The sequence below is a fragment of the Poecilia reticulata genome, chromosome 12 (genome assembly GCF_904066995.2).
Source record: "Poecilia reticulata chromosome 12, P_reticulata-male-v2, whole genome shotgun sequence".
Lineage (NCBI taxonomy): Eukaryota > Metazoa > Chordata > Actinopteri > Cyprinodontiformes > Poeciliidae > Poecilia > Poecilia reticulata.
The window spans coordinates 23,225,044-23,252,695 of NC_088841.1; the positions used below are offsets into that span (position 1 = coordinate 23,225,044).

Consider the following 27,652-nt stretch of genomic DNA (forward strand, 5'->3'; position numbering starts at 1 on the left):
CTGGAGGCCCGACTGTCTGACGTGGCAAACGGAGGCGAATCTGAGCGAAGCGGCGCCCTTCATTTAACTCGGCTACTGAACCAAAACAAAAGCCCCATCCATTCAGCTTGATTATCCGTCGCTGCAGCATGTGGAGCACTTACACCACGACCATTTATCACAACAGTCAATCGACTTTCCGCATGCGGAGATGCGTCTCTGCACTGTAAGCAAACCTGAGCCGGCTGCCATGACTGTACAGGACATGCAGCAGGTGAAGCACAACGATTCAGCACATTCAGCCTGTTGTCTTCATTTCCTGCAGCATTTTGTTTTCCTGCCACAACAGATCAGATCATCTTTAAGTAAGTCAGGAATTTATAATATTAATTAAAAGGACTTTTAAAAACAGAGCTGCTACACAAAATAATGGGAAATCCTGCTGACTTGACCATTACTCAGTGTGTTTGTATGAAGGCATATGAATGGAAGGTTTAGTGGAAGGTAAAAACTACATGGGAATACTTTTCAGCAGAATCACGATTCTATGCTAAAATCGAGGAATAAAAATCATAAATTAAAAATAAAATAACATTAAAATGACAAATAAATTAAAAACAGACATTACAAAAGACACTTAAATAAAAATTAAAATTTATGAATAAAGTTAAAAAAATACAGTGAAATAAAAGAAAGTTTAAATTCCAACATATATAAAAATTTGAAAATACAATTTACAATTATGAATACATAAAACATTTATAAAATAAGAAACATCGAAATTGTGTGTTTTTATTGGCTTTACAGAAATAAATGATCAAATTATATCACTGTAATTATTCTTTATCATCAAGGATTTTCAGTATGAAAATAAAAGTAACTTTTAAATAATATTTAAAACTAGGGTTCTGTTCATTTGGAGACAATTTTGTATCCACTTAAGTTTTTTTTTTTCATTTATGCTGTGCTTCTTCATGGATTCTGCGTTTTGGGAGACCAGAAATTATCATCTTTAAATCGCGATCCAGAGTGGGAACATTTAAAAAACTCTGCTTTCATCTCTTCATGTGTTTTGGTTTTTTAAACAAAAACATTGAAGTTCCATTTTTCTCTTTTTTAATCCCTCATCTCATAAAACAGACATGGCACTGTTTGGTGGTTTTTGTGTCACTACAGCGCCGCCAATTGGCCTGGCGGACCTACTGCAAACATATCGCAATTTAAGCCTTTCATATCAGTCGATGATAAGTTTTTGTTTGTTTCTTTTAAATATCTAAAATGACATTTCATCTTTTATCCAGTTTTCTGTTCACGTCGTTGTTTATTTTTAAGCAGCTATGTGGAGCAGTAAGGAAACTTGATCTCTGTCAGTTACTCAGCAGTTCGTTGCTAGGCAACCAGTTTGGCGGAATTTGAAACCCCAGCAGGCCGTTGCTAGGCAACCAAAGACTGAGCGAGTCAGTCTTTGGTTCGGTTAATCGGTTAAGGCCTTTCCTCCGCCTAAAACTGCGGTTATCAGACATAATATTTATTGATATTGATCACATGTCTGTCGCAATATGCGTTATTGATTTATTGTCCAGCCCTTTCTTAATCACTTCCAAAGGTATTGCAGATGTTTCATTCAAACCAAACCAAATAGTCGTTGTTGCGTTCTGGGCTTTGGGATAAAAACATAAAAAACAAAATGTCCCCACAGTGACAGCGATACAAACATCCACTGCTATGCACCTGATTATGTAGATACCTGCCTTTGTGAGGGGCTCAGGAACGCAGACCCACCCAGCTCTCTAATCTGCCTCATGCAGCAGCGGCACCAATCACCCACGGGTCCAAAACGGCACAAACAGAAGCGGCATAAACAGCCTCCAGATTAGCCAGCATGCTAACGCGGCTCCTCAGAGGCGGACGGGCTGAACCCGCCTGAATCAGACCGGCTGCTCGGCTGATAAACCCGAAGACAGTCGACGGCTTATCTCTGCAGTCACCCAACCAAATATTCATGCATTTACTACTTCCTGTCTGGGCTCGTATGTGAAAACTTTCCAACAAATAGGAGCCAGAATAAATACAAAACATGCATGAGAACATTAGCAAACAGAGAGCTGCTGTTCAAAAACCAGCTAAACTGTTGCTGCGCAGAATAAACCCCCAAATCAAACACTTTCATCTGAACATTCAGAGGATTCTCTAAAAACAACAAAAGGCAGGTTTCTACTCTTATTTTAAAAAGTAAGATTTAATTGTGGAACAACAATATTGCAGAAATGTTCACAATTATCTTCCGAGTCAAGTCTCTAAGGAGTGAAATTAGCATTCTCCTGTCTAGGCTGCCTGAAACACAACATTACTGCAGGTTATGAATTTAAATCGCTAAATCTAAAATTCATTTGGTACATTAATATTTTTCTTCATCTGTGTCAGAACATGTAAAAAAACTGAATAATTACTCAACTAAACCCCAAAAAAGTGAACTGATTGTGACCGTGGATGTTTAGATGCTTGTGAACGCCTCTGAAAACAGCTCAGTAAGCTGATAAATGATCCATGATTGATTATTAAAATGGGGATTTGATAATGTGATAATGATAATGTGACCCATTATGTCTCCTCAAACAGGTTAGGATACATCTGTGGGCAAAACAAATCATGTTCATGTCAGGTTTTGCACAAAAACATTCTTAGATAGTGAGATTTTAACCTGCTTATACAACCGTACAACTTAGAAAAGCAGAAGTGGAGCCTCCTGCACAATCAACAGGAATGCAACAAGAGGTTTCTGGATGCTTGTAATGTCCTGGAACTCAGCTTGGGTTGCTAGGTAACACGTTGGACTTTGCCAGGGTTGCTAGGCACCCGTTGAATGTGACTCGACAATGATGAGCCTTTTGAAACGGCTTGTTTTCCAGACACTCAAAAACAGTTAGGTGCTTTTTTTTTTTAACTTGAACTGGTTTTGGAGGCAGCAGAGACTCAAATGGAAATACATAAATGTGCAAAAGCTGAATTTTATTGTCCTTTAATGTCCATCTGTAGCCTTCCTGCTTAAGACATCTTCTCTGCTTGTACCTTAAACAAAAAGTTTGATCAAATCACTGAGACCCTGTTAGCCACGTCCAGAGGCAGAAAGCAGAGACACTGACACATTTTTTAGATTTAGATTTGAGTAGCATTTAGGTGGCAAAAACAAAGCAAAATAAATGATAATGGACTTATAGTGGGAAGATTTAAGACTTAAACTTTGGGTTTAAGACTCTAGTCTCACTCTGATAGCAAGGAGAGAACAGAAGCTAACCAGAGCGAGTGCTAGCAAACAAAGTGACAAAAGCCTCGCCTTGTCAAGCTCAACCTTGGATGTTTTTAATAATGTATTTCTAGATAGTGAGATTTTAGTCTGCCAATACAGCCATACATCTTTGAAAAGCAGAAGTGCAGCCTTCTGCACAACCAATAGAAATGCAGCAAGTGGCTTCTGGATGATAAGGCAACAACAAAACATTTACACTTACATACAGCAGTAAAACCACCTGAGCAAACATCCTCGATGTTTGGGTTGCTAGGTAACCGTTGAATGTGACTCAACAATTACAAGGTTTTTGAAACGGCTCGTTTTCCAGACACTAAAAAACATAAACTGATAACAAAAATGGGTGGCTTGAGTGGTGGTGTTTTTTTTAGAAGCAGCAGAAACCCAAATGTAGCTCTGTGTCCAGAGCTGCAAAACTTCAGGGAAATATTTAAATGCAAAAACGTAGCTGACAATAATAATAATAATAATAATAATAATAATAATAATAATAATAATAATAATAATAATATGTACATGACTCTCCAAAAGCTTGTCCACTGACAAACTACTGTGTTGGCCATTAAAGGACAGAGTCAACTTATGTATTTATTTTCTCCTCTACGTATTTTATTGTCTTGTTTTGGGTTTATTGTTATCGACAGCCAGGATCTTCTGCTGCTGCCTGTGATGAAACATAAATGCTGTAAAAATCGGCGTTAGGAGACGAGCCGCCGTCATTCATTTGAATAAAATCTTCTGAGAGTCCTAGGAAGTTACCCAAGTCTTGAAAATATCCAGATTCTGCTCTGAATGATGCTTTTTCCTGTGATGCATCCCATAATTTTGGATTCCTCAGACGTGAGGCAGCAGGTGAATTATTATCGAACTGACCTATTTAAAGGGTGTGAAGACTGAGAGGTATAAATGATTAACCGCTCTGTGAGGGTGATCCATTGGCTTTATGTCAACTCTGTCAGAAAAACACACCAGTAACCTTTAAGCTCAAGCTTTGCAGTTGGTCCAATGTTTATAATCTGTGAATAAAATGAGGATCAGAGCAGAAATGTGGATTTTTTGGAGCCTGTTGGAACGACTCAGAAAAAGGAAACGTGTTTTTTCTGCACCGGCTGCATGTGAGATGCATTAGGATCATTTGGTTGGTGGCGCCAACGCAGCGATGGAATGGACCTCAGGTAATGACTGCTGCTGTCATATTTTGTTTTTTGGTAATAAAGCGCCCGGCTGGATTTGGCAGAGACGGAAAATGATTAATGAAAGCCTGAAGAAATGGAACGAAAAGAAACAAATTATTTCTCCTAAAAACCCAGAACTGATTCAGACGGACGATGTTCTGATATGAACCCAGACTTTATTCTCAGGATATTAACACTTTATTTTAATTTAGTAAGAAATTATTCTGTTATTGACTTTATACCGTCATATGAATAAATGATCAGAGCTACTGCTTTTCTTTCATACTTCTTTAGACTTTATTTTAAGAATACTGACATTTTGTCATGACTTCTGTCACATATTATGACTTTATTCTTGTATCATTACTACTTTTTTCTCGTATTATTACAACTTTATACAAAAATGACTTTGTCGTATAACTTCATTCTATTATCACTTTATTCTCTTATTATTTAAACTCACTTTGATACGACTTTATTCTATTATTTAGACTTTCTTCTCATATTTTGACTTGCCGTCATACAGATTTATTTTATGTTAATATTACGACTTTATTCTAAGAATATGATAACTTTTTGTCAGGACTTTTTCAGATGTTATTATGACTTTATTCTGGTAATATAACTTAATGACTTGTAAAATTACTATTTTGTCATATTATTACTACTTTTTTCTTGTATTATTACAACTTTATTCTTTCTGTACAACTTGTTTTCTTGTCATTACTACTTTCTGTCGTACGAATTTACTTTATCGTTACTTCTTTTTTCTCGTATTATTAGGACTTTTTCTCATAATTCGACTTACCGTCATGCCACTTTATTTTCATAACACCAAGACTTTATTCTAAGAGTATTATGACTATTTATTATTCTCATAATATAACTTTCTGTTGTCGATTTCCTTCTATTATCTTATTATAATTTCTTCTCATAGTTCCACTAACTGTGATACAACTTTATTATTGAAATATGACTATTTCTGTAATTATAATTTTTTTCTGACCCTAATACAACATTATAGAATAATAACCCTAGAAAAGGCTGGAAAAGTGGCTCTGCATGCTGACCTTACATCGTACATCAGACTCTTTTTCTATTCATAACCTATAATTTACTTTACATTCTGATCTTGTAAGCAATGAGAGCAAACAAAAAGCCAAAACGAATAAAAACACAGCAAACAAAGTCACAGCAAAGGCACAAAGTGAGATGGAATCAGTGTGTCGGTGTTTCCGATTCGCCTCAGGGACGTTAAATTGCGTGGTTCTGGTGTTTGTTCTGCATTGGCGATGGAAGCCATTCATCATGTTCAGCAGCAGATCCTACCTCCATCATGTCTATCAGCCACAGCAGCCTCTCCTACAGAAGGGGAGACGGGTCGGGTTAAAAGCAACAAACTGGGGGGAATGAAAACCCATAAAACATCAGCTGGGACTACTCTGGTTTCAGCAGGTGGAAAATGAAACGTGTCACAGACGAGCTGAGCATCAGCACAGCGTCTTTACCAAACAGATATTCTCCACAAATACTGGAAGTAATGACAATCTGAGGCAAACTGGAGATGACAGGGAAATAAAAACAGGCTGAACAGAAATTTCACCGAGAATCAGTGATGAAATGAGACCAAGACGCAAAATCATAAGATAGCAAAACCAATGGAAACAACGTTTTGTGGAGCATTGACTGCTGAAGCTGTTTCAGCCAATGTTTACGTCCAGATTTATCATGTCTGGTTTCTTCTGGCGCAGAATTATGACGCATCAATGACGTATAAGTCGGATAAAATACGACGTGACTGAGTGTCTGCAGTGTAATCACATCATTATTGTGTTTCTGGGTTTTATTTCAGGTCAAACTACAACAAATGTTTTTGAAAATACGCCTTCAAGCTTCTAGAGCTGGACAATAAATCAATAATATATATCATAATGGGCACATGATCAATATCAATAGATAATACATCTGATAGAATATTTAGTATTCAATACGTAGAATATTCCCTGCAAAGCATTCTGGGAGATGTAGGCAGAGGAAATGCATCAGCTAGCTAACCTAGCTGCTAGCTAACCTAGCTGCTAGCTAACCTAGCTTGCTGGAATCAACTGACTCACTCACTCTTTGGTTGCCTGGCAACAACCTGCTGGGCAGGAGGCAGTTTCAAGTTCCCCCAAAACTTTGGTTGCCTAGTTTATTAAAGTCCTTGTGTTGATTTTGGAAGCATTCGAGACCCAAATAAAAGTACAAATCCAGACGAAATGTGAATTTATCACAACGGCTCCCCTTATACAGCTTGGTAAAGCTGGCCTACCCGCGCAGAGCTGAGCGTCGTGCTGGTCAGGAAGCTGGCTGATGACGACGTCAGCGTGTCTGGAAACGACACCATGGACAGGCAGTCCGGCTGAGCGCTGGCGGCGCCCGCCGTCCCCTGCCGCGCCTTCAGGGCCTGGATCTCTCGCCGCAGCACCAGCCCGTCGAAGCGCTCCAGGTCCTGCGGCGTGACCAGCCCTCTCACCTCCGACAGGAGGGAAAACTGAGCAAACACAGAGAAGCAGATGCATGAAGAAAAAAGCCACGGTTTTAAACCTCAGCAGCTCAGGAAGCTTCAGCTGAGACATCAGAAATCGACCGTCACCTTGGCGTGCGTGTTGAGCAGCTCGAACAGCGCCATGACCAGCGGCTCGATGCCGATGTGTCCGTCCCTGTATTCCTCCACGTAGTAGCTCATGGTCTGACGCTCGGCTTCGGTCAGCAGGTGGCGTGCCTGCTCCTCCAGCATGGCGCGGGATTGGTTGACCAGGCTGGACAGGGTCACCTGAGAGCCGGCAACGCCCTTATAGAACCCGGGCTGCAGTCAGTGGAAGAAAAGATGAAACACAAAGCTTTTATGGTCAGACTTTTCTGGATTTGATTTGTTTTTATTGCTCCTAGCATGAATAATTGACCAACTAGTATCAATAAAGCAACAAATATTTCTCAGTTATCTCTTCCTCATGACTGCAGGTAAAAAAAACACACACAAAAACAAAAAAAAACATCAAATAAAGAGACAAAACTTTTGAATCCTTCTCTTAATGGTGGAAAAACCCACAATGATCACTGAAATACTAACAAATAAATAAAAATTCACTGAAAATTAACCAATAAAATTGTCTGTTAAATAATTTTTAAAAAATGATATAAACATAAAATGCATTAGTTTAGGTTATTTTACCTGTTTGTCTGAAGCTTCCAGCATAATCTCTGATACCTGGTTTCATGTTTTCTTCTGACACCATTCAGGACTGAACTTTGTTTGCTTTTCCTAAATATTCTATTTTGATGTAATCAGGTCTAAATGTATTTATTTCCAGCTCTTTCTTGAGAACTTCATGTCCCTTTATAGTTATTTCCTGATAAATATAACATGATGTCATCTGCAAACAAGGTGAATTTTGACGCAACACAAACATGAAACAAGTCAAGAATCGGTGTTTGACTCCGCTCACTAAAACGCTAGTGGCCCAAACTTTAAAGCAATAATCAATCATTAGGTCTGCTAAGCGCTATACCAATGTGGAATTTAGCAGAAGCTAATGCTAAAGCACTAAACTCAACCATGTTGATAACGACACAATATGTGTTAAAACGTAGTATATCGCCCTCAACAGGGTCAAAGCTGTTATTACACACCAACCTGCATGGTTTGCTATTCAAGAAGAGATTTTTAGAACAAACTTTTCACTCAGTTTCAGATTAACAGGTGCTGAGTTTTGCTAATTCTGTTGCTAATTTTGCCTTTTTGATCGTAGTACGGCTTTGGTCATAATGTAGTAGATTTTAAAATGCTGCACCGATGAATAACGGGAGGAAAGAAAGCAAAACTACTGCATAAATAGTCTTCATATGCTTCAAAATAAGAGCAAGAATATAAACAACTAAATATTTAAATAGCTAACAGTCAATAACTAAAACTTCAACACTGACATTGAACTTTATTCAACTGAAAAAATACAGCCAAGAAAACATATCACTTTAGAATTTATCTGGCAAAATTCAGGATAAGCACAGCAAACATTTTTAAAAAGTTAGCAAAAATGCTAAACTGTTGAGCAAAAACTTAGCTCTGGTATTACGGCCCATGTAGATTAACATAGGTGTACCACTGCTGAAATGCTAATTAAAAACGTAGTTATGCTAACCGCAAAGCAGAAGTGATAAATATTAGTCCTGCTAATGCTAAAGTGCTTTACCAACATAATATGTAGTGAAAGCTAATGCTAAAGGGTTAAATTCGCCATGTTGACACCCACAATGTGTCAATGATACATGTTACAATTTAATTTAGGAGAAGCTAAGAGCGCTAAGCAATAGCAAAGTTAGCTCCGCTGTTAGCGCACCAGCGGAAGTTTAACCACCACCGTCGACAGTCATAGATGAATAAGGAGGGCAAAGAGGATAAGAATAAAACAAGAGGAAATAAACTGAAAAAATAAACTTCACCAGCTTACACTGGAACTGTATTTTCAGTATAAATTACCCTCCGACTTCCTGTTTTCCCTCATTCATTATCATTATCCTGGCTGCGCTCTCCGCAGCTTGCAGCTGAACACAAGCTGTGATGTTCACACATGTGGGCAGCGGGATTTTTTCCCCTCCTTGTTACAGCTGTCAGCGCTGCGCCAGATGGCGTCTCTGTCATCCAGAAACTTCTGAGCTGTCAATATCACTTCACGGCTCCATATCTCCTCCTTTCCCTGCATGTTTTCTCCCCTCTCTCCGTTATCTTCTTGCCTACAAGCAGCTATTCTTTAATTAACTCCTTAATCAAAGACACCACTTCAAAGTCGGCGCTTCGGGGTCTGTGTGCCTGACTCTGTTTGCAGAGATGAAAACAAAAGGAGGAAACGGAGCCGATGCACCCTTCCTCCTCTCTCCTTCTCCTCCCCACCTCATCTTCAGCTCTCGCTGTCATTATCAGCTGTGCTTGTCGCAGGTCCCCCCGTTTGAGCGCAGCCAAAAAATTTGACATGGCCAAGGTGAATTGAGCCGTCGCGCTGCCTGAATCCTAATAACCGGAGAGCTCACCGGGAGGATTCCTTTAAAGCATCCGCGCTCCGGTTACTTAACTCAAGGGCGCAGCGACAGGACCACACCGGGAATGTGAGCGGCCTATAGCTGTCAGATTACAGCGCGGACCGACACTTCAGGGAGCTTTAAAAAATATATATATATATGTCGTTGTCAGTCAGCTGGAGTGGAACAGCTGGAGTTACCTGCTAATAAGACGTGGGGCACTTTAACCGTGACGATGCGGTTTTCCAGTGAATGAAAACGGTCTGAAGCTGGATCAGCTCCATCGCTGCACTCATTTACAGTCCAGGCTGCTCAATGCCAAACAATTCATCAGCATGCCAAGCAAATAAGGCCTCCGAGCATACAAGGAAGGGATGTAGCAATATGAAAGCTTTGAGAGATGATTAAAAAGACTGTAGGAAAGATTAAAACCTCTCTATTGAACCTCAGTGCTGTGTTCAATGCAAAATCTGGCCTTTAGGAAACGGTGGCATTGACAAAACTACTGCTATACAAGCTAATGCTAAAGCGCTAACTTCAATTCAAACTAGAAACATTTACCTTTCCTGCAACAATGCAGTGACAATGTTATCAATTGATGCAGATGATTTAGTGATTTACTGCTATTCTTCATCACTTGTACAGGCGATTCAGTACTTGCAGTCTGCTTTTACTATAGTTGAAGCTCGTTTACAAACTCTGAAGTTGGTTTTGAATGTGGATAAGACAAAGGCGATGGTTTTTTCACACTTTAGGAAACTATCAGAGATCCCTCCATTGCTGTAGGGACACAAATTGAGTTTGTCAGTAATTATAAATATCTTGGCTTTATTTTAGATAAAGAGCTTTCTTTTAAAAATCACAGCAAATTTGCTACGAACACTGAAAATGAAGATTGGGTTTTATTACAGAAATGGGTCTTGTTTCTCTCTTAAAGCTAGAAGTAAACTGGTAGCTGCAACATTCCTGCCACTCCTGGATTATGGAGATGTGTTATATATGAATGCTTCGACCAAATGCCTTCAATCGCTAGATACTGTGTATCATTATGCTTTAAGGTTTGTAACCGGTAGCAGATTCTCTCACATCATTGTGAGTTGTATGCAAAAGCTGAATGGCCTCCTTTAAGAGAAACGATCACCTGATGATCCTGATTTATAAATCTCTACTCGGTTTGGCTCCAGCATACTTAAACTCTCTTTTACATAGATCTGTTAATTCCCATTCTTTTCGCTCCAAAAACATTTTTCTTTTGCATGTTCCACGTTGCCAAACTGAAAAAGGAAAGCAAGCTTTCAGTGTCATGGCTACTTCAGCCTGGAATCGGCTCCAGTCTGAACTCAAGATGTCAGAACTGGTTTCACTGGACTCATTTCGAGCGATTCTTAAAAACAGGCAACGAGATTCTTTTAAACAGTATCACTGTTTTTAAATTTGTTTTATACTGTTTTATACTTGAGTATATGTATTAATCAATTTTGTTTTGTAACCAGGTTGCTGTGCACTGCAGATTTCTGCCCAGGTCCCTCTTGAAAATGATGTCTGGATCTCAATGGGGTTTAGCTGGTTAAATAAAGGAAAAATAAAAAAATAAAATAAAATTGGGATTAGGATTGATTTACAGTTGCAATTAGTGCTGGAAGGAGGGTCAGATGTAACAATATGAACGCTTAGCTATCGCTAAAGTGCTATGGAAGCTAATGCTAAAGCGCTAACTTCAATTTAAGGGAATTAGGGTTGGAATGAAGGTTGTGTGCGATAATATGAAAGCCTTGTGAGATAATTATTATCAAGACTAAAACATCTCTGTTGAACCTCTGTGCTGCATTCAGTGCAAAATCTGGTCTTTAGCAAACAGTGACATTGGCTAAGCTAATGCTAAAGTGCTACAGGAGCTAATGCTAACTTGAATTCAAACTAGAAATATTTACATTTCCTCTGAAAATGCAGTGAGAATGCTGTAAGTGGAGGGTTTCATCTTACCTTGAAAGGTTACAACTCTCTATTTTTACATTAGATTTTTAATGTTTTCTAATAATGTTCTCTAAAGGCCTCAGATGTTGCATTCATGTTTATAACATGCTCTCTACTGTCTGTGTCTTATTTTGTTCCTGAATGTTTCTTGTGTGCAACAGAGTAAGTTAGGAAAAGAAAGAACATGGTAAGAGAGGAAACTGCTGTGTAAATACTTTTCACACACTTCAAAATAAGAGAATGAATATAAACGTCTAACTACTTAATGTATTCTTAACAGTCCATAACCAAAACTTCCAACACAGAGTTCAAACTTTATTTAATAGAAAGTTTACAAAGCAGCCAATTAAATCTGCACTTATTCAAAAATAATAGTTTTGGGGAAACTGAGTGCGCTACATGTTTTCAAGGTTAGCACAAGCGCTAAGCTAATTTTAGCCCACCACTGGTTCCAGCCATACCGTTCATGCTACAACCACGTTCAGATATAATCTGGATGCGACTCTGAAACAAGGTGTCCGTCAACAAACCCTGACCAGCTCTGTGCTCATCCTTTGCTCTGCAGCTTTCTGGTGTCTCTCAAACCACATTCATTTGCTGCAGATCAGCTCCCAAATGGGTTCAGGGGGAAACTAATGATTGAAAATTGCTGTGTGACCTACACTTAATTAATTAGCTTATCTGTCTGCTCTGGCCTTTAGGCTGCTATTCCAGTTGGCAGGGAGGTGGAGGACGGCTAAAAGCAGTTCAGACCTGACAGAGACGGAAACCTCGTGGCTTGTTTAAGCGGTGTACCCCCCTGCAGATAAATATTGATGCTGCGGTGGTGGGAGGTTAGCTGTGGGGGTCGACTCCAACACGGGCTGCCTGACACACACGGAGGAGCGGCAGCGCCTTGAGTTATCGCATTGCTCCCTCCTGCTAAGCCCCAAAGCCCTGGCGCTATACGTCTTCCCCTCTTAATGCCCCCAGACTCGCTCCATCATGCTAGCACAAAGCAGCCTCTTCAGTGGCTCATTCTGAGCTTCTTCATGAAAACTGCAGCATTTCATTTTTCCTCTTGCTGCATTTCATACCAAGATTACTTCATGTTGACACAAACTTCTTAAGCTAGCTAGTTTAGCAACAGAGCGTTAAAGAAACCCTTAGCAACAAAACGTATGTGTGCTCATTTATTACAATATGTACAGAATATTACATGTATACATTATAAAATACTATACATTTAAGTAATATATAATATATTTTGGGGCTGGAACTAATGACTATTTTAGTAATCGATTAATCGATTGTACTAATGATTAATCGGATGAGAAAATTGGGACATTCTGCAGATTTTTCATTTTACCAATTAAATCAATTATTTTATATAATATTATAAATAACTTAAGTTATTTATAAGTTATAAATAACTTATAATATTATATAAAAGATTTATTTTAACAACATAACAAGATTACTTCATGTTGTCACAATCTTCTTCCAGCCCATTTAAGCTAACTAAGTTAGCAACAAAACGCTAAAGGAACAAAATGTGACAATATATTTCATGTGTATTCATATACTGTAAAATGTACATAGCAATATATTATATAATGTATTATAGTATATATATTTATGTGATATGATGTCATATTTTAGTGCTGCAGCTAACAATTATTTTAGTATTTGATTAATCGATTAATCAGATGAGAAAATTGGCCCATTCTACTGATTTTTATTTCACCAATAAATAAATATCATGCAGTATTAGAAATTCAAATAAACTAATTAATCAATCCATTTTTAAAATAAGAAAATATAAATTTTATGACCTAAAATTGAAAACAGCATTAGTTTAGTGTAGACTTTTTTAATCTTAAAGGCAAAATGTTGATATTCGTATTCAGTTCCGGCTGAATTTCAGCTCTGACTGTGTTGATCTTTGAGCAAATTCCCTCTTTTAAAAGTCTGTATTCTACAGCTAACAAGTAATAACTGAATTAGTTGACACTATTTAAATAATTGATTAATCACGAATGTAATTACACATTTTTAAAATGCTCCCAATATTTGGGTTTAAGAAATAGTCTGTCATATATTTTAAGATATAATGTAGTGGAAGATGCATCAACATAGTTCAGATTAACTGAATATTTTATTAAAAAGAAGCAGAAACTTTTCCCAGCATGGAAACTGTCAGGAGGGGTGGTAGGTTGCGGTGAGGAGATGACGCTGAGACCCAGGTTATGATGAAAAACGATGAATTTAATGACAATGAACTACAACAAGGAACAGCGGGGAAACAGCACGAGGAAAACTGGCAGCACGGAGACAGGTGACATCAATTGACAAGGACCCGACGAAGAACACAGACAACAGGGGAGACTAAATACACACGGGGTAATCACGGGAACGAGACACACCTGGGAGACAATCAACGGGGAAAGACGCAGAGACAGGACTAACAGGGAACAGGATCACACAGAAACTAGAAAATAAACACATAGAAACACGGATCATGACAGTACCCCCTCCTCAAGGGGCGACTACCAGGCGCCCAACAGAAAAAGTCCAACGAAAAAAAACAAAAAACAACCCAACAGGGTGGGCGGAGGGGCGACGGCAGGAGGGCCAGAGTCCAGAAAACAAAACCAGATCCCAACAGGGTGGGCGGAGGGGCGACGGTAGGAGGGCCAGAGTCCAGAAAACAAAACCCAGGTCCAAACAGGAATCCAAACACAAAAAACCCTTCCGGGGGCCGTCCACGGCACAGGAGGTAGACCTCTCGTGGGAGGTCCGGCGGGCGGCGACGCAGGAGGCGGAGCTTGAGCCGCGGTGGGCGGCGACGCAGGAGGCGGAGCTTGAGCCGCGGTGGGCGGCGACGCAGGAGGCGGAGCTTGAGCCGCGGTGGGCGGCGACGCAGGAGGCGGAGCTTGAGCCGCGGTGGGCGGCGACGCAGGAGGCGGAGCTTGAGCCGCGGTGGGCGGCGACGAAGGAGGCGGAGCTTGAGCCGCGGTGGGCCGCGACGCAGGAGGCGGAGCTTGAGCCGCGGTGGGCGGCGACGCTGGAGGCGGAGCTTGAGCCGCGGTGGGCCGGTCGGAGCGCCGGCTGCTGCAGGCGCTGGAGACTGGGGCTCGGGCGGAGCATAGGCCGTGGGCTCGGGCGGAGCAGAGGCCGTGGGCTCGGGCGGAGCAGAGGCCGTGGGCTCGGGCGGAGCAGAGGCCGTGGGCTCGGGCGGAGCAGAGGCCGTGGGCTCGGGCGGAGCAGAGGCCGTGGAACCGGCAGGACGGCCGGGCGGAGCAGAGGCCGGGGAACCGGCAGGACGGCCGGGCGGAGCAGAGGCCGGGGAACCGGCAGGACGGCCGGGCGGAGCAGAGGCCGGGGAACCGGCAGGACGGCCGGGCGGAGTCTCGGGCGGAGCGCCGGGGAGCTGCGCACCGGCAGCGGACTCGGGGAGCTCTGGCGGAGCGCCGGCTGCTGCAGGCGCTGGGAGCTCGGGCGGAGCGCCGGCTGCTGCAGGCGCTGGAGACTGGGGCTCGGGCGGAGCCGAGGCCGTGGAACCGGCAGGAAGGCCGGCTGGAGTCTCGGGAGGTGCACCGGGGAGCTGCGCGCCGGCTGCTGCGGGAGCTGGGAGCTCGGGCGGAGCGCCGGCTGCTGCGGGAGCTGGGGACTCTGGAGGGACACTAGGGGACTCTGGAGGGACACTAGGGGACTCTGGAGCGACACTAGGGGACTCTGGAGGGACACTAGGGGACTCTGGAGGGACACTAGGGGACTCTGGAGGGACACTAGGGGACTCTGGAGGGACACTAGGGGACTCTGGAGGGACACTAGGGGACTCTGGAGGGACACTAGGGGACTCTGGAGGGACACTAGGGGACTCTGGAGGGACACTAGGGGACTCTGGAGGGACACTAGGGGACTCTGGAGGGACACTAGGGGACTCTGGAGGGACACTAGGGGACTCTGGAGGGACGGGGAGCTGCACGCCGGCAGCGGGCGCAGGAGACTCGGGGAGCTGCACGCCGGCAGCGGGCGCAGGAGACTCGGGGAGCTGCACGCCGGCAGCGGGCGCGGGAAACACCGGAGGCCAGGCTGCGGCGGTTGGAGACGTGCAGGCTGTGGCAGTTGGAGGAGCTGGGTGGGCTGGCTTGGATCTTGCAGCCAGCACCGCCTTTGCTGTCTGCAGCTCCAATTCTACCTCCTTGAAAAAATCCTCCAAGCCCAACCGAGGAAGGAGCGAGGTCCACCTGTCCAGCTGGATCGCCATACGTGTGGCGGCGTTGAGGCGGCTGAACGGTGAATACGGTTTCGCTAACTCCACGTCGTATCTCCTGATCTCCCTCAACAGGGAACGACGGTCTGCTGGGTCCATGATGTGATGGTAGCGTTCCTCACCGTTACTGGTCGGGTCCTTCTGTCAGGAGGGGTGGTAGGTTGCGGTGAGGAGATGACGCTGAGACCCAGGTTATGATGAAAAACGATGAATTTAATGACAATGAACTACAACAAGGAACAGCGGGGAAACAGCACGAGGAAAACTGGCAGCACGGAGACAGGTGACATCAATTGACAAGGACCCGACGAAGAACACAGACAACAGGGGAGACTAAATACACACGGGGTAATCACGGGAACGAGACACACCTGGGAGACAATCAACGGGGAAAGACGCAGAGACAGGACTAACAGGGAACAGGATCACACAGAAACTAGAAAATAAACACATAGAAACACGGATCATGACAGAAACAGAGCTGGAAGCGGTGAATAGCTGCAGTCAGCGTTGGTGTTCTGCTCCGTCTTTCAGGGCTTGGTGGCGATCCAGTTTCGTTTTCCCACACCAATCAAGGAAAAGCGTTTATGGATCTGGGTTTGTGTAGGAGGGACTTGTCATCCGAGAAGATGAATAGCTCTTCCCGAAACATGCCCACAAAGTTTAAAAGCAGGCTTTCTACTCACTCAAATATAAAAAATTCATAGAATTTGTCTTCTCTTTGCCAAACCATTAACATTTTATAACACAAACTTGTTGCAGTGTTAACTATTCCCACGTACTGAGATGCTGCCAAGAATTTCAAACTAAAAATGGAGCCAGGTGAAACAGGAAGTCACAGCCAGATCCAAAGTGGATAAAAAAAAAACACAATAACCAGAGCAGTTTGTGAAAAACACTTTAAAATCAGAAATTACCGCCGTATTTTAATATTAACCAGCAAATCAGACATTTTGATCAACATGCTTCTCCTTTAATCCTACAAATATTTACATTTTTGTGGGTTTGTTGACAATCTGCATTTTGTCACTGATTGGTTGGCAGCCGTGATGCGTTCTTCTTTGGAGGGTTTTGATTGGTCTAGGAACCAGAAGGATGCTAATCGGCGATTTCAAATGCAAAGTAAGCATAAACTTTTTAATGACCGGGTTTCTGCAGGTTTCAGCTTCTTACATTTAAGACTTTTTAAGACCATTAAGAAAGAAATTCAGGACTTAAATCTCCACAAAAATATATGAACTTTATCCATCAAACTGGCAATAAATTAGCATTTATCCAATAGAGACACAGCAAAGTTAGCTAGTTAGCAATGGTATGCTAGCAGCGAGTTAGCGGTAGCCTCAAAAGTTCCTCAAGAAAATAAAATGGATATAAACAATGAGATTAAATAGTCCTGTGATTTACGCATTTAAGGCCAACTTAATTTTAAAAAAATGATTTTATAAGAAAGAAGACATTCTTTTAAATTAAAAGTAATTTAAATAGAAGCTGAATAAAAAAATAAAGTATATATATGGAAATATGTGGGGCCACAAAAAATGTAGCATTTTTAAAATAATCTAAAGAAAATATGAAGTTTTTGCTTTCATCTCATTTATTTTGGAGTAACTAGAATCACCAGGCTACTTTTTCCCAAAAGCAAATCTTATGTTCTGTATCTACAATTATTTAAAATCAACTATTTTGTTTATTTTAATAATTAGTTTATTTTTGAGCAGATTAAATTTTAAAAAAGCACAAAAAGTTTGTTTAAAATGTCTTTTTTGTTTCTCCAAATGCGTTTAACATAAAGTTTGGCCACCACTTCTGCCAGCAAATCTAAACAAATCCAATAAGTTAATTTAAATTTGAAGCTTTGACCTCCTTTATACTGCGGCGTCCCGGTTCTGTTGGACCCAAACTGTCTCCGTAATAAAACGTGAGCCCTCCTCTCTCCTCCCTCTTCGCTGCCGTCAGCTGCTGTCGCTTCCAACTTTCCTGCCATTTCGACATTTTCCCCCCAAAGTCGCAGCCAAAGTCAAAGCGGAGGGGAAGCGGCGGCTCTGCTGAGATAATCAGCGACGGCTTCGGGGAACATTTGCTTAGATTTTTAAAAGTTTGCCACGCAACAGTGATCCCTGAAACATTACATTTAGAGCAAAAGGTGAAATGTGGATTAAATTACTGCGGTTTTTGATGTTAAATCCCCAACGGCCCCATTAGCTCCACTCTGACCTTGAGCTGCTGCTCATCCATGCGATCATTTAATGTCTCTACATTAATGCGAAATTATTGCAGGGTTTAGTTTTTGTTCACATATCTAAAGTCAGAAGAATGAACTCGATAAAAGGCTTGTGTTTGGATGAATTAGCAACATTTAAATGTACATTAGGAGCGTCTGAGTGAATGTTACAAAAATAACTACATTCAGAAAGATAGGTGAATTTCTACATCTTTAAAAAGTTTTTCACCTTAAACATCAAAAGAAACTGAAATCATATAGTTACAAAGTTAATTTGAGTTAAATTTCAATATGTTAAAATAAATGATGTCGATTTGTTGGTTAAATGTTTTGCAGTTGTTGCAGTTTTACTTTTATTTGAGTCACAAATCTATAATAAATGTATTGTGGGGTTCCACAAGGTTCATCACTGGGATTCTTGTCATTTCTTACATGTTTTGCTTTTAAATTGCAACAATTCGCAGTAATTTTGTTATATAAGGCATTTAAACTACTGTAGTTGTTTGGGAAAAAACTGACATGAATTGGCTTGATGCCAATTATTTGGCTTTAATTTTAGTTTGACCTATTTTTAGCATTCTCAGCTAACAATTAACAAAGTAAGGTGTCTAAAGTAAAATGTGCTAAAGTAAATATTGACGGCAGGCCATGATGAAAGTCATACATATAAATTATATAAAATCAATAATATATCAACAGTGGCAGAAACTACAGAATATTTTAGTTTCAAACAATTTCTTAATTAATTGAGTTTTAATCAAGAATAGCCCCAACATTAACTTGTGATTAGTTACATATATTCTATGCATTTTATTTATTATCAATTCCTTTCTTATTGTTTGAAAAAAATACCAACCGTAAATGTAAACAAATAATTACTGGTTCTGAAAATAACCAGTTAGTTGTTTAGTGGTTTAGTTGGAGTCAAACAGAACCAGATTCATCCTGTGAGGAAAGATTTTAATTACTTTAGTGACTGAAAAAACAAAAGTTCTTTTGGTTGATGCAAACATGGTAAAGTTAGCATGCTAGTTAACAGTAACAGTGTTTTACTAAGAGCTGATTTTATAGTAAAGTTTGCTTATATGATAGCCTTAGCTTCCTTGCTAACAATAGCATGTTAGCTTACACAAATTAAGCCTTTCTACTATGCTAATAGTTGCTTATGTAACCAACAGCTAAAATGCTAATGGCTCATTACCTTGGTTAGCCGATGTTAGCAACAGCAGCTAGCAATAGCAACAATAGCATGTTAGCTATGTGGATCAGGAGAATGTTTTGGTTCCCAGCACCAAAGCAGCATTTAAATTCTAATTGGTTTACTTTGTAAACAGAGGGAAATAATTTAGCTTAAGCTACAGCTAACTAGAAAAGAAGCATTAGCTTCTGAACAGTATTAGCATCACTGCTAAGAGCAAACAAAGTTTAGTTTAAGGAAATAATGGCACCCATTTTGTGGTAAAAACCACTTTGTGCAGCTACAGCAGAAAATTACCACCAAAAAGGAAAAATACCCAACTGACGAACTCTGATTTCAAAACATGGAAAATAACAAATCAATTGTAAAAATATGGATCAAATATGTTTGTTTTTCTGCTGCTTATTTGTGTAACTTTATGCAAACATTGCAGTAGCAGAGGAGAAACTGTGTGGTTTAAGATAAAATCACCAGCAAACAGCATCGCTGGTCCTAAACATCGTTTAAAATGTTTGTTCAGATCACAGGCAGATCAAAATCTCACCTTTCCTGCTGCAGAGGCTCCTTGGTCCACAGAGAAGCTAAAGAGAAACAAACAAACAGCAGAAACTGATGATTACAGGAGAAAACATGACAGAGTTTACATATTTTCAAAAGATCACTTTTATCTTTTAAAAAAGATTATACTGAGATCATCAAAATATAACTAATCTTTCTTTTTCCACTAATTAAACAAAAAATAAATGCACACAAAAATATTCTTCAGTAATATTAGCAAAATAAAAATGTGTGAAATCTTATTTTGGAAATGTATTCAGATTCTTTTTTGCAGGTGTCATATTTAAAACCAGTTTCATTTTTATTTTTTGTGCTGTCATTTCATTTAAATTCATCCATGTTTACAAAAATGTATTAATAAGGACCTTATGTAGATCAAACTTACTAAAACTTAACACATTCTTTACAAATGTAAAAAAAACAACATTCACTTTGATAAAAAATGAAAACAAGCTGAGCTCAGCTTTCTATGCACATATTTTACAGATGAAAAGAACATTTGAAACGTCTTGACTGGCAGCTTTTCATCTTTTGTAGCACGTTTCTCATCCATCACAGCCTCATGAATGCACAGCCTCTCATCCTGAGTCCTCATCTCAGCTTCTGTCTCTGAAATGTGGCAGAAACTGTTGTTCAGAGAGCCACAGCAACAGGAAACCTAAAAATGTCTCCAAGGCCTTTTTCTCAATACATTCGGAGCGAAGACACGCAAAAGTAAACCACAAAGCTCCATTACGTTCTCCTTTTCTCTCCCTCTCTCTGAAACGGTTAAAGGGGAAACGTAAGAAAAGAGAAACAGTTTTCAGACGTCTGGTTGGAGTAAAATACACAGATGTCTAAAGTAAAATAAATGCTACGAGGAAGCATCATAAGCCAAAACTCACCTTACTCCCCCTGGTGATGTATTAAAACACTTGGTTTAAAGATTTACATTTTCTAATTTTCCTGAATATCCTTGCAGAATGTGAGAATAAATTACAAAATACTAAAAAAATGGTCATTATATAACATCTTCTTTCCTATGCATGTATTATTTTTGACAAAAATTCAACATAAATCAGTTTTATACTCTAAACTAAATCACTATCACTTTAAAAGTGTAAAACAAAGAAATTGATCCACATTTTTAATCTTTTACAGTAAGGCTGAAACGATTAATCGGATTATTTGCGATTAATCGATTACTGAAATAATTGTCAGATAATCTGTAGTAATCGATTAATCTTTAACTTGAATATTCAGAAAAAATAACATATTCAGAGCAGTAATTAGGTCAAAAATGTACAAGAAATTAGGGCTGTATAAATAAATCGATTCGGCGATATATATCGATATTTTCCGCCCTAGGAAAGTATCGATTTTTCATCCGCGAGTATCGATCCGTTAAACCATAGGGGTCCATAGCCTTAAAGCTCTGTTTGTTACGGCGTAGCAGCAAGACTCCGCCTCCCTCAGTCTCACTTTCAACTTGAGCTTAAAGTGCACATTATAAACTACACACCAGTTTTTAAATTGTGTTAATAGGCCAAGTATAACCGGAGTTATGCTAAAATTAGTAAACCATATTTTTCCGAATGTCAGAGAAATGTCAAAAGCGCCGCCATTCCCCGGCTTTTCAGATTATGTGAGAGGGAATGAGCTTCCAAATGTACGAAACTTAACATTAGATTCCTGTGTTTTTGGACATGTAAAATCTTCAATAAATAACGATGGGCTGTATTTTGTTGCTGAGAAACGAAGTAAAGTTGCGCAAGTAACCGTGAAAGAGAAGCGGAACGGAGAAGCGGCTCAAACGGAGCAGCTGAAAAAGCAGTGAGATCGCGAAATTAATGCAAATTTCGACTGGTAGCATTCACTTCGTAATTAGTTTTTAGCTTAGCGGTTTCTGTTCTGTATATAAAGGATTACCTGAAGAATGAACATGGGTTGATAACATCCGCAGCGGGCCGCAGCGGCGCTGTGCTTTGAGCAGGAAAACCCGCAGCCGGAATCCGCGGCGCAGTGAGGATTTCCATGGTAACAATGGCTGATCGATCATTTTTATTAGCAACAGACAAAGAGTATCAGAGACTGAGAGAACTATGAGATCCTGGCAGTCTGAGAGGCAGCTACTCAGAGATCCAAGCAGGGGAATAGCGGCGCTGCGTAGCTGCAGGGAGTCGATCACTACGGGGTGAGGCGGAGCCACGACTTTAGCAGCTAGTAGTAAACAGCTTACAGCCACGGCTAACTCCGGGAGCCAAGGTAGAAAAACCTTTTTCCCCATAGTCCAAAAGACTGCATTTGTGGCTGCATTTTTACTCCAAAATGCAGCCACAGTGTCCAAAAGAAAAAACATAAGAGCAATCATTTGCATATCGAGAGTCTACAGAGGCTGATAATCTCCCCACTCTGCTCCTGGATTACTGTTTAAATTTTTGAGTTTTATGTCAAATCCACATGAATTAAATGACAGAAACTAATTCTCTCACTGCATCTTTGATTCAGTTTGTCCAGCTGCAGACTGTTAGACTGTCCAATCAGAGTCAGGTATTGTGTAGTTGGTGCTTTTAATCAGTTTTCAGTTAACTAAATTCAAGTCTATGGAACACAAAATGTCACTAAAATCAACCCTATTTTCTAAAATCTTTCAGAAAATCGTAAAAATGCACTGAATCGTATCTAATTGTATCGCTCAACAAATATCGGGATACATATTGTATTGTGACCAGAATATTGTATCGTATTGTAAAATTCTTGTATCACTACACCCCTACAAGAAATATACATTTTGCATTTAAGATAAAGAAAATTGTCTGTAAATATGTTCTACCCGAAACTCCTCTTTTTGGCTTCACATGGTTCAAAATCTGCATGTAAAAATCTCCTATTAACCACTGAATTATTTAGCATTTTTAATGTATTTCTAATACTGTATTAAAAAAATCTGTATTTTGGCTCCTTTCTTCTCTGTTACTTGGTTGACCAGGGAGTCAATTTGACCTCAATTTGACCTCCAGAGTTTGGAGACACCAGGCCTAAACAGTCAGTATTTTGATACGTTTTTCATCTTTTTTGTTAGTTTCTTCTCTACTACGTTTTTGACCAGGGAGTCATTTTGACCTCAGAGTTTAGGCCCATGTGAGGAGAGTTTGGAGGCGTCATGAAACCGGATCACATCCCGTATTCCGGCGGGCGGAAGCTGACCTGGCCACGCTGCTGTTGGCGGAGCTCTCTGCGATCTGCGAGCTGGCGATCCACTTGGTCTCCCCCACCACCGTCCGGGCGTGCGGCAGCCGTCCCACGTCCTTCACCGTCATCATGAGGTGGCGCGACGACTTCAGCACGCGGACGGCCTCGTCGTGCGGGATGCTCAGGAAGTTGTGACCGTTGACCTCCAGGATCTGGTCGCCGACCTGCGGGGGCGGAGCGGAGAAGAGAGGCGTGGTGGGAGGGGCTGAGCAAGGCGGAGCGGGCAGACACTGTCACATGCATGGGGTCAGAGGTGAGAGGTCAGAGAGAGGTGGAGGTGTGTGAAAGGTTTAATGAATCAGAGCGAGGTCGTTGTCGCAGCTGCAGCTCGGCTCCTTTGGTCAGCGGGCGGCAATAATTAGGATTAAAATGTTCTCTGCTGGTTCGTGGGCAGCTTTAAAAGTAATTTAGCGTCGGATCAAAGAGCTCAGGCTGCAGAGTAACAACGTTCACAGCAAAACCACCTTGAACTGAACCTTCAGCTGCCAGTAATGAGCCTTTTCTGTAGAAACAGCCAACGAGACTCTGGTCTGTTTCTGCTGACGGTAAAAACTGACCTGAGTTTCAGTCACAAATTCACCAAGCAGATCTGATGCGACGTAAATGTGTTTAACACGCAAACAGCTGATAATATTTAAGCTTTTCAGATCAAGTCTAACTGAAAAAAACCCAGAAAACGGCAACAGGAATTTTAAAGTAGACAGGAAACGTCAAACATTTGACCTTTTTGACCTTTTACTGGTAGATTTTATCCAAACCTGCCTGCCGTGGTTAAAAATTTAAACTTTCACAGTTGTGGAAAAACGTGAAGCCCTTCCCTTCCAAACATTTCAGAAACAATAAAATAAATCAATAACAAAAATCACAAAACCTGAAGTAGTAGATTATTGATTATTAACACTGCAAAAACTCTAAATCTTACCAAGTATTTTTGTGTTTCTAGTGCAAATATCTCAGAAAACTAACTTAGTTTCAGCAAAACATAGGAATTTGATTTTAGTAAATGATTATTGAGTATTGATAAAAATCATTGGTAATTCATTGGTAGATGTTTTCACTTCTTGTAAAAATGTCTTAAAAGTGAAATGAGTTGCCACAGAACTGGTCCTTTTTATTTAATATTGAATTATTTCCTGGAAAAAGCTAATATTTCTTTCTGAAACGTTACTTTTAAGTTAGTTTCGTTTTATTTCAAGGGAACTAAAATACCTGCATTAGGAGTTAGACTAAAAATACATAAGATTTTGTGTTTTTACAGTGCAACTTGTGTGTTTTTGGGGACTTTATTACAAAACACAAAATCTTACCAAATATTTTTGTGAAGCTTCTACTGCAAATATCTTATTTCAAAGTAAACTTGAAATAAGAAATTAACTTGATGGTTTAAGTCAATAATTTCTTAATATGTATTAAAGTAGAAACACACTGCAGTATTTTCACTGCTAATATGTTAGTAAACTTGAAATAAGATAAAAGTAACTCACAACATGAGCTCATTTTCAGTAAATAAAGTTTTAACATTGATGTAAAAGTGCTGATTATTTAATTTATAATGAGACGTTTTCCCCACTATAAGTTAGGAAATCTGCAAGTGGAGCCAAAACGTTTCCATCAGAGTTGATGAATTATTGACTCCAACCAAGATATTTGCACCAGAAACTAAACACAGACGTTCCTCCTCATCCCAGCTTCATTGTGCGTTTCGTCTGCAGGGAAACCAGAAACATTTCCTTTATTTCACCTCGTTTGGTTCCCAGAAAATAAAAACCTGCAAACTGAAGCGTTTCTCTGCTGCTGCTCTGCCTGATCTCAGCACGCCGCCATGCATGGGTGGAGGAAGAAGGTAATTACTTTTGTCACTAAAATATTCAGCGGTGGAACGAGCTCATGATACAAATTCACATCTTGGGAGAAGAGAAGCTGAAGGAGGGAAAAGAGCTGAAATGGTTGTAAATACTCTTTAACTCACAGCCAGGCTGAATAAATGCAACATACCAAGAACCAAAATGATTAATATTTCCTTAATAGCATTGGTTCTTATTAATATTTACTAAAACACAAAGTGATGCTTTAGTCCAGCTGCTTTCATTTAACTAAATCAAACCAGTTATGGTTGTTTTTAATTTGATGAATTTACTGCAAAGTCAAGCTTGAATTTAAAGTTTTCATTTAAAAGCAGTGGATACGCAAATAAAGTTTCAGCCTTTTAAAAAAATACTACACAATTTATTCTGATATCAAAGCTGCAGAACGAATCGGCTCCCAGTTTGTCACATGTATGATAAACTAAAAATGAAGAGAAACTAAAATGAAATCTAAAATTATTCATAAGCCTGACAGCTTTTTAAGTTTTTCCATATTGGAGCAAAGTTTAATCTTTATTATTATTTTGTACGTAATAGAACAGATTTTCACATTAACGGATAAAATTAAACCTTTATCTCAAACAAGTAAAATACCAGAACAATTAAGAAGTAAAACAAAAATACATATATCTTGATAATAATAAAAGATGGAAACAAAAACGTTAAAATGGGGTAAATGTGTCCCACATTATTTATATTTACACATCTAATTTTTACTGATGTCACAATTTCTGCTCAACTCCAAGATCTAAAAATAATTATTTTCAATCAAAACCAATAAAAATATTCGTATTTGATCGGCGCATTCCTAAAGAAAACAGTGCAGAAAATATTTAAAATAATATTTCAGTCAAATTTTTTTATATTAACTAAAATTTATGATGACAAATAGAAATTCCTGGTGTACAAAATTTTTTATGATAAATGATAAACGGTACAATAAATGCTCAACATCCTGCTGTAAAAAAATCTCCATTGACCGATAAAAGGTTTTTCTGCCAGGTGAGGAAGTTTTTCAGAGACAGATTTGTTTCATAAAACTGCAGTGGAAACACTTTTTGCACCATGTGATCAACAACAGGAAGTTACTACTGCCGGAAATGACAAAGACGACAGGAAGTAGCAGGAGGATGATGGTTTGTTTTGGGGGTTTTGGACAATCTGCAGCTCTCAGCATCAGACAGATCATAACAATTTGTGCATAATTCAAACATGTTAAATCTGTAGCGCTTCTATAAAACCAGTTTCCCCAAAACGTCGCAAACGTAGCGGCTCCAAAGTAGGCGGAGCTTGTCGCTTAACGCCTGAATCACTGCCATGATTTTTACCAACTTATTGTATGTATAAACTTATTTACATGCGATTTTAATTTTATTTCCAAACACCACTATTGAGAAATACTTTTTCTTTCTGATATTAGCAGAATACAAAGATTTGCCCACATTTCTAATGGAAAGCCAGCGACTGCCTGGCCAGAAACCTGAATGAAGTGAGTAAAAACACTCAGCTTGTGATGCTGCGACAGATTTCAGCGACCGTCCTGATAAACCGCAGCAGGACACGCCGACATGCCACAGCGAGCAGAAAGAACAGGTGTAAATAATTCAATTATTAATCCACTTCCCTCTCTGCAGCCCGCCGGCTCATCCAGATATGGTTCCTGCTTCCAGGAGGCTTAGCGGGAACACAGTCCTTGTTAACGTTACGAGCAGCACCTCTGGCCGCGGGGGAAAGGCTTTTAACAGGCGAGCTGATGGAGACGGGTTACCAGCCTCGGGGTCTGGGGTCAAACTGAGGACAACCCCAAACAGCAGCAACCGGCTTTAGCTCAGAGGTTTTACATGTAGAGAAACAATAAGGAGGAAATCTTCCTGTCATACGGAGGAGGATTAGTGGCTTTACACGCCGCTATCCTGACGTTCACAGCAGCAGGATTTTACCACCACAACGCGCCTCAACAGCTACAAATAAAGCAGAAATGGATTAACATGGAGCTAACTGATGCCGAGTTTTAAAGATTAGGGATTCAATTTAATTTATGTTGCAGAGTCAAAAGACGTTTACTTTTTCAATTAGCAAATCAGCAGGCTTGAAAGGGTCCAACAAATTTAATGGTTTTTTCAGCTTGGATAATTAGGGAATCTATAGAAGAGTTTGTGAAAACAGAGTCTCCATGGCTTCCTGCCTCTACTTGTTGAATTTTATGATAAATAAAGTCAACATGGACTAATTTATGCCACCAATATTAAAAAGCTATGACTAAATAAAATGTCCAGTGGACCAGAACCAACTGAAGTCGCTAAAACCCTCGAATATTTGAAACCATTTCTAAAAACGCTTAAAACTTCCTATTTAAATTTTTAATCACTGTCATTAATATGAACAGTGGAGCCTGTCTTGGTGCTACCACAGAAGCTAACATCTACTAAACACGCCAGTAGCATTGCGGCTAAATATTTCAGCTTCCCAAGGTGCCTTATTGCCCAAATGTGTTTGCTGAAAAAATTCAGCAAGGAGGCAAATTTTCTGCAAATAATTTGGAATTACATCCCAAAGAAAAATCCATGAATACTAAAGTAGGAATATACATAGGTTAGCTTATTGCTAAACTAGTTTCCATTGAACTAGCTGGAGAAAACGGTAAAAGTAAAACTTTTACCCTTTTTAAAATAAGTCTTGTTTTCCATTGTTACAACCCCACCCTAGAATTCCTAAAGTAAATTGTGGCACTGGGCTTTAACATAAAACAAAAAGTAATCCGAACAGTTGATGAGTAACAAAAATATAATTTATTATACAAGTCTGCTAAAACAAGTACAGGAGAGAAAAAA

General features: G+C 39.9%; 1 protein-coding gene across 4 annotated transcripts in view; it reads right to left on the reverse strand.

Moving 5' to 3' along the window:
- Positions 1-27,652, reverse strand: part of whrna (whirlin a) — a 143,409-nt gene that overhangs the window by 12,511 nt on the left and 103,246 nt on the right. For 2 of the 4 annotated variants that reach the window (XM_008424630.2, XM_008424634.2), the window contains exons 4-8: positions 22,912-23,186; positions 19,712-19,748; positions 7,097-7,309; positions 6,773-6,994; positions 5,791-5,823 (exon numbers count right to left, since the gene is read on the reverse strand). In XM_008424630.2, coding sequence (XP_008422852.2) covers positions 5,791-5,823; positions 6,773-6,994; positions 7,097-7,309; positions 19,712-19,748; positions 22,912-23,186 — 780 coding nt within the window. The remainder of the gene's footprint in view (positions 1-5,790; positions 5,824-6,772; positions 6,995-7,096; positions 7,310-19,711; positions 19,749-22,911; positions 23,187-27,652) is intronic. The other 2 variants (XM_008424633.2, XM_008424631.2) reach the window with 2 other exon arrangements.